The 8115-nt window shown below is 35.5% G+C and overlaps 1 protein-coding gene and 1 long non-coding RNA gene across 2 annotated transcripts; both read right to left on the bottom strand.

The window, feature by feature from the left end:
* Nucleotides 1–411: 411 nt before the first annotated feature.
* Nucleotides 412–1998, bottom strand: LOC308405579 (urokinase plasminogen activator surface receptor-like). Its single transcript, XM_080896251.1, has 5 exons — nt 1882–1998; nt 1508–1624; nt 1284–1430; nt 826–936; nt 412–741 (listed from the first exon to the last, which is right to left on the bottom strand). Exons 1-5 carry the CDS (start codon nt 1943–1945, stop codon nt 539–541), a joined length of 642 nt encoding a protein of 213 aa, XP_080752377.1. The 5' UTR covers nt 1946–1998; the 3' UTR covers nt 412–538.
* A 4187-nt stretch (nt 1999–6185) lies between these two features.
* LOC308405485 lies at nt 6186–7599 on the bottom strand. Its single transcript, XR_013973338.1, has 3 exons — nt 7474–7599; nt 7246–7390; nt 6186–6529 (listed from the first exon to the last, which is right to left on the bottom strand). It is a non-coding gene; the product is annotated as an uncharacterized lncRNA (long non-coding RNA).
* Between the last annotated feature and the right edge of the window lie 516 nt (nt 7600–8115).

Below are 8115 nucleotides of genomic sequence, written 5' to 3'. Positions count from 1 at the left end.
TGCTATATTTTCTTATTTTTTTTATATTATATCTTTTATTCACTTTTCTTCCTGACACATGTGATGCTGTAACATGTGAATTTCCCCAGTGTGGGGTTAATAAAGTCTATGTTTAAACTGTATACTATAAAAAGATTTGTCCATTAGATGGAGAAAATATAAAATATAATTCTACCCATTTCCAACATTAACCTTTAAAGCAGTGAGTAACAAATGCAGTTAAATATTGGGACAGAATAATCTACGTTCTAGAAAAATAAATCACTGGCTAATATCTATGATAAAAGTCAGCCAAGTGTTGATTATTTCAACCATATTTTTTGTATATGTCTTATTAATTTGATAGCCGATAATATTGACTTAAAGAAAATAGAGAAATGTACAGGACTTTAAGAAATGTATTCATTTATTTTCTCCACAAACCAAAAATTATGTTTAGTTACAAAAATGTAGTTATTTTTTAAGCTCTGGTGAAATGAGAGGCAACATTGTGACAGTCATAAGAAAAGCTCGGCTGTGATGTTGTTGTTTCCATCAGCTAAGAGAACAAGACCAGAGAGATCAGCGGTGTCACAAAGAGCAGAAGGCCAGCAGTTGTACTGATGGCACTGTTGCAGAGGTCACCCTGGCAGCAGCTGATTTCTGTTCCTATGATTCCTGCAATCTGTGCAGATTGTGTGCTTGAGCAAACCACCTTGGAGGCGCAGCCCTTTACAGTCACCTTTTGCCCTCCTGAAGTCACTGAGGAAATGAAAAGAGGGAATCACTGAATCACTGAGCAGAAAAGAACAAACATGCAGACATTGAATGCTGTCGGCCTGTTACCTCTTGTTGAGATGCAGTGGTCCTCATCTCCATTGCAATTTAGAGTTTTTGTGCAATCGTTTCCATCACATTGGAAGCACTTTTTCCCATTTGGAGATGAGATGCTGCCCTCTGTTGAATACAGAAATATTTGTAATATTTGTTCCCCTCCTTATTTTAACTGTGTGCCAAAAACATCAGCAATAAAACAAACAAAAAAAACAACAGAAAACAAAAGAAAAACCATTTATGTTATTAATATGTTTATTGTTTGAGATTTTTTAATCAGGAAATTTTTACAGATTGATAATTTTGACCTCATCTGTTCAAGCGAATACGACGATTGAAAGAAAGGTTTTGACCCACTTCAAAACTTTCTCAACATATTTAATAAAAATAAATAAATTTTTCTTTTTTTTTTTTACTTTCAAGGACAGGAAATTACATTTCAAAATACCAAGAAGCGTGATAGAAATTACCAGGGGCATCTTGAGAGTTGCAAAGATCAGAGGTGCAACACTTGCTGGTCAGTAGAGTTTGAGAAACTCCAAAGTTGATTGAGGCCTGAACACACTCCTCAGCCGCAGCACAACTTTTCGCTTTAATATCAACCAATTTTGAATTACCTGCAACAAAAAGAGGAACCATTGAAAACTGAACCAGTTCAAAAGAAGAATAAAATAAAAACTATAAAATATCAAACCTGCATATGAAGTCACTCTTACTGATCCACACTGAGTGTTGGAAGGACATTCTTTTGTTGTCTGAGCGCAGCTTCCAGAGAGGTCCGGTATGCATTCGTAACATTTCAAGGCACAGGCTGATAAAACAAAGATAAAGATAAGTGAAATTTTTCTTGCTTCCAATGCATGGACATATTCTAAAACATTCACTAAAATGAACCGTTTAAAAAATAAAGGGCAAACAGTACAGTAATTAGTATAATAATTTGTAGAACGTAGACAAACGTTTACTGGGTTGTACTAAAACATGTTGTAGAAGCATTAAAAAAGAAAATGTTTCATTGAATATTACAGAACTTTCTTCAAAAGAACAGATAACTGAAGAAAAACTTGCCTCTAGGGAGCAGCACGATCCCAAGGATCAGCACAAGGTTCTGCATTGTGGAGCGGTCAGACATAAGTGAATTCTACTTTAGTTTGTGTTCAGGTTATAAGCAATTCTCATCGAGGGGAGTGGTCTCCTATCTCTGACCACTCCTTAATTCTGCCTTTGACAGTGAAGGAACCTGACTATCAAAAAACAGTCCTTTGAATAAGAATTTGAATTATTTTTCCACATAATTCAAGTTAAGTGAATGGTAAAGTTTTTAAATTGCTTAATTCTCTATCTGCTGAAATATTTTTAGGCTGCAAATCATTTTCTTTGAGAACAGACGTAAAATGTTTGTTTCTTGAATGAACTGAATGAAAAACAAAACTGACTGTGATTCATGAGAAATGAAAGTCACCGACAACCACACAAAAGGTATGTAACCGTTATTGCCACATGCATTCTATCTTACAGCATATATCAATCAAAACCAGACACACCAGTTTTCAGTGGTATATTATTCACTTGCACGTTTCCCCTTATCTTTTCAAAAAAGGTAATAAAAAAGACACAAATCTGTATTTTCAACTATCAGTGCATCAAAACTGAAACACAGTCAAGAATGACTTGAATTTAAAAACTATTCTCGCATTTTTATTAGACATGTGCTGAGAGAAGACACTTTCTTTTCCTGCTCACCACCTCTGCACAGGCTGTAACTTTATCTGTAACTATCAGAATTCCTGAGGACAGTCCCAGGACACTATAGAACAAGCAGGACTCAAAGTCTGAATAATTATATTTATTTTATGCCCCAGTGATGTTTTTTTCAAACATCCCATTCAGCTGCACTTCTTTCGTCTTTGTGATGAGCAGACGACTGTATTCAGAGAGGGCCGAGGACTTTTTTGTTGTACAGTTATTTTATTTTCAACTTTAATTTATATATTTTATCTTATTCTTTCCCAGTTAAATTTACCCTTCATTCTAATTTGTTGTTGTACAGTTATTTCATTTTTAACTTTAATTTTTATATTTTATTTTATTCCTTCCTTGTTAAATTTACCCTTTTTAATTTTTCATATTTATTTCCTATCTTATTCATAGCCTTTTTTTTCTTCTTCTTCAGGTCACGAGCAGTTGTGTAAGTATTTCACTGCATATCGTACTGTGTATGACTGTGTATGTGACAAATAAAAATTTGAATTTGAATTTGAAAAATTATCCTCCCCATCATTTTCCTGCACAGGAAGCAAGAACATATTGACCTCAATGAGATTTTTAGATTTCTTTTTAGAGATGCTTCTGATATCTCATTAAAGCTGGTAATAAGGAAGCATAGTTCAAACATGTCTTTATTTCAAAGAGAAGGCTAGTCCAACAATAAAACTTTTCAGACTTTGAATATGGTTTGGTTACCTTGAATGATTGACTAGCTTTGACTTAAAATCCAGATACGAAACTGTTGTACAAATATCCTGTACCAACAGTGGCGGTCCTAGCCTGTTTGGCGCCCTGGGCGAACACTCCCTCTGGCGCCCCGCCCCCCCCAACACACACACATAAAACATATTAAGGATTATACATTAACATAAAACTGTTGTCGGAACCATACTGAATTTCACCAGAGAAACACACACACATATGAAGTGAGAGAGAGTGCGCATAGTATGCAAACAGCCACCAAACAGCCATCATAATTCATCATACAATGAGAACAGAACAACTCAACAATTGACACTGACTAATTAATATTAAAATCGGTAACATAATGTAATGTTTGGAGTTTATTCTGTTACTGTTACTATTTTTACCATTTCTTTTTGGAGCAACTGTAACCCACATCATTTCCTTAGGGATTAATAAAGTATTCTGATTCTGATTGTTTCAGGATGACCTGCCATTATCTAATGACATATCTGCTTGCCTGTATCTTTTGCTCGTTTCTCCTCCTCTTCTTTTTTCGTTATTCTAAACTGAAGAAATGATGGCTTTGAACTTTTCTTGTCCATCTTCCATTGGTTTTAATTTTACACTCCAGTATGAACACCCATCCCCCAACTCAGGGATCACCACAACATAACCTAATAAACCTACACCTTAGTTCACTTTGTCTATTTATTTCGAGGATTTCGCACAACCCAGGATTCAAATCATGAATACATAATAGGCTTGGATTTACAACATTATGAATGAAATGTGGTCTACTTGGAAGCAGCAGGACTCTCCTCCCCTTTCCACGGGTTGTGTGTGAGACTTTAAATCATCAAACTGTAAATTATGAATTTTAAATTGTTATTGATCCCTTTACCCCTGGTCCTAAAGTGTATATTTATTTTCTTACTCTTCTTATATATATTGTTTGTTTACTTTCACTGCTGTAACTGGAGCCTCGTCGTCTCGTCTCTCTATATACTGGACTGTATGTAGCGGAGATGACAATAAAGTTTACTTTGACTTCAGCAGCAAGCAGACGCACCGAGGGCTCTCGCGCTCACTTTTCGCATATAGAATTTCGAAAAAACATCAGCGCAAATTATAAGTCTGTATCATAATGTCTGGTGTTTTCGTGTTTGTTAGTTTGTTTTTATTTTGCTTTATTTCGCGAGTTGGTTATTAGATGCTGCTCCAGCCAGATAATCCCCCGCCGCCCCGCCCTCTCCTCCCTGTGCTGCAAGCAGCAGGCGCACCTCGCAAACGGAGGGCGCCCTTACTCCCAGCAAATGGGCGATAGAAAACCGATCGGTGCCTGTACCATTCCCAATATGGGCTGGCATGACATCGGGTCAACATGCGCGTGATGGCTCCCCCCACCACGATGCCGCCCCGGGCAACCGCCCGTGTCGCCCGTATCATCATTAAATCACTTTAAGCATATTTGCACTGTTTGCTGCTGTTATTGTATATATATATATATTTATATTTCTTCATACATTCTTATATATTTCTATACTGTGTATTGTGTATTTGTTGTACAGTTATTTCATTTTTAACTTTAATTTTTATATTTTATTTTATTCCTTCCTTGTTAAATTTACCCTTTTTAATTTTTCATATTTATTTCCTATCTTATTCATAGCCTTTTTTTTTCTTCTTCAGGTCACGAGCAGTTGTGTAAGTATTTCACTGCATATCGTACTGTGTATGACTGTGTATGTGACAAATAAAAATTTGAATTTGAATTTGAAAAATTATCCTCCCCATCATTTTCCTGCACAGGAAGCAAGAACATATTGACCTCAATGAGATTTTTAGATTTCTTTTTAGAGATGCTTCTGATATCTCATTAAAGCTAAGGAAGCATAGTTCAAACATGTCTTTATTTCAAAGAGAAGGCTAGTCCAACAATAAAACTTTTCAGACTTTGAATATGGTTTGGTTACCTTGAATGATTGACTAGCTTTTAATGACTTAAAATCCAGATACGAAACTGTTGTACAAATATCCTGTACCAACATCACTAATCTACTACAGAATTGCAATCTGCTGAATTCTTCATGTGAACATTATAACACATCCGTATTTTGCTTCTTAAAGGTTATAATATGACCTCTGTGTTCCATGTAGCTTTTCTTCTTTTGTTTGCAAAGTTAAATAACCAACTGGGCAAAGACATCAAAGAACCTATAACTCAGTGTTTTTGAGTCTAAATAATTAAATTGGTATTAGTTAGAAATCTCCACTGTTAAATTAGAATAACATCTATGCTGCATTTTTCTTTTAGTCCTGATGGGATTCTATTAAAACTAGTTTGAAAACATGTTGTTTCAGTTTTAATTTTGTGTATTTGTTTGAAATTTTAGTGTTATTATATTGCTTTATTGATTTTTGTATCATATATTTAATGGAATATTCTGTGAAGCTGTTTAATTCTATTGCTGAAATATTTTAGGCTGCAAATCATTTTCTTCAAGAACAGACGTAAAATGTTTGTTTTGTTTTTTTTGTCTTTGATGACCAGTGACTGTTTCAAATGTCAGCAGAGTATGCTTTAACCATGTAATCACTCTGTGTGGTAGTTCTTGACGACAGCTTAATTTCTTGCACTGAATGAAAAACAAAACTGACTGTGATTCATGAGAAATGAAAGTCACCGACGACCACACAAAAGGTATGTAACCGTTATTGCCACATGCATTCTATCTTACAGCATATATCAATCAAAACCAGACACACCAGTTTTCAGTGGTATATTATTAACTTGCACATTTCCCCTTATCTTTTCAAAAAAGGTAATAAAAAAGACACAAATCTGTATTTTCAACTATCAGTGCATCAAAACTGAAACACAGTCAAGAATGACTTGAATTTAAAAACTATTCTCGCATTTTTATTAGACATGTGCTGAGAGAAGACACTTTCTTTTCCTGCTCACCACCTCTGCACAGGCTGTAACTTTATCTGTAACTATCAGAATTCCTGAGGAGAGTCCCAGGACACTATAGAACAAGCAGGACTCAAAGTCTGAATAATTATATTTATTTTATGCCCCTTTGATGTTTTTTTCAAACATCCCATTCAGCTGCACTTCTTTCGTCTTTGTGTGATCTGATCAGTGAAATAAAACTGTACATAAGAGCAGTTAAACACGTGTCAGCAGAGCAGACGACTGTATTCAGAGAGGGCAGAGGACTTTTTCACACCATCCCAGATACGAGCTGCATAGTGAAACCTGTGAAAACAAAGAAAGTTAAGACAGGAAACAGAGGGATAAACTTAAACGAAATCCCAACAATGTCTCAAGATTTCACAAAATTATGGTGACATAATAAAAAGAAAAAAAAATCCAAATAGTATGTATTTCTGCAACAACCTTACTTATTAACACTTTTACTTCCCATGCCTATATGGATTGGAAATATATGTTTCTTTTCACTGTAGTATTTAATTTTCAATTGATATTGTTTTAAGCATGTTGAGAAAAAAAAACCCTGATATCCCACAGCAAGAAATATTTTACACCACTCTGAAAGTTTTGTGCTTGCAGGTACATGCAGCAGGTTTCACCATGCCTCAGAAAACTATTTCACAGCAAACAACCAGCGCTCATTTTCTGTTGTAAAAAAACCCAGCAGGTTGTAGTCACTGAAAGTAAAGGGGAACAGAGAGAGACCCCTCATCTCTAATAGAAATTTGGCATTTCTTCCACAGGGAATAGAAACTGTTTCTATGGGAGTTCAAAAATAATTATATTTATGATGGCTTTGTTGAGCAAAACAGTTTAAAACGTAAAATTGATTCTCAACCTGAGTGCAGGATGTATTTCCTCATTTATACTTGGTTGTCTTTCTTAATTCCCACGGATTAGTCACCTACACTTTTTGAATAGTGGAATATGAATAAAATAATTATTCATTTATATATAAATAGTACTGATATGATGTTTACCAGTTTTTCTCAGTGAGAATAGTGTGTGACAGCTGACAGCGGGGCATGGCCGGTGTTTGGCTGCAGAGTTTTGAAACCATGGTGGAAAAGGCCGGGTGTCCTCTCTAGCCGGGGAGCAGAGAGAACAGTGGGTACGTTCCTGACCCTAAACAATATACAAAGATTTATTTACTTGTCACACAACAGGCCTCAGAAGTTTTACCTTATCAGAAGAAAAGATTTTGTAACCTGCTTTGGTCAAATTTCCCGGCGGTGCTGGACCAAGGCCAGGAAGATCGTGAAGGACCTCAGCCATCCCAACAACAGACTGTTCTCTCTGTTGAGGTCAGGAAAGCGATTCCGCTCCCTGAAGACCAACACAGAGAGACTGAGGAGGAGCTTCTTCCCGCAGGCAATACGGTCTCTCAATCACACCACCACATAGTACCGACCCACACATATGGTTTTCACACACACACACACACACACACACACACACACACACACACACACACACACACACACACACACACACACACTAGACATTCTGGACATTGTTTTCAATAATCACTTCATCATTAAATCACTTTAAGCATATTTGCACTGTTTGCTGCTGTTATTGTATATATATATATATTTATATTTCTTCATACATTCTTATATATTTCTATACTGTGTATTGTGTATTTGTTGTACAGTTATTTCATTTTTAACTTTAATTTTTATATTTTATTTTATTCCTTCCTTGTTAAATTTACCCTTTTTAATTTTTCATATTTATTTCCTATCTTATTCATAGCCTTTTTTTTTCTTCTTCAGGTCACGAGCAGTTGTGTAAGTATTTCACTGCATATCGTACTGTGTATGACTGTGTATGTGACAAATAAAAAT

This window comes from Rhamphochromis sp. 'chilingali', assembly GCF_963969265.1.
Source record: "Rhamphochromis sp. 'chilingali' genome assembly, chromosome: 11".
Lineage (NCBI taxonomy): Eukaryota > Metazoa > Chordata > Actinopteri > Cichliformes > Cichlidae > Rhamphochromis > Rhamphochromis sp. 'chilingali'.
Note: the sequence above shows the minus strand (reverse complement) of the source record. Positions and strands in the feature narration are given on the sequence as shown.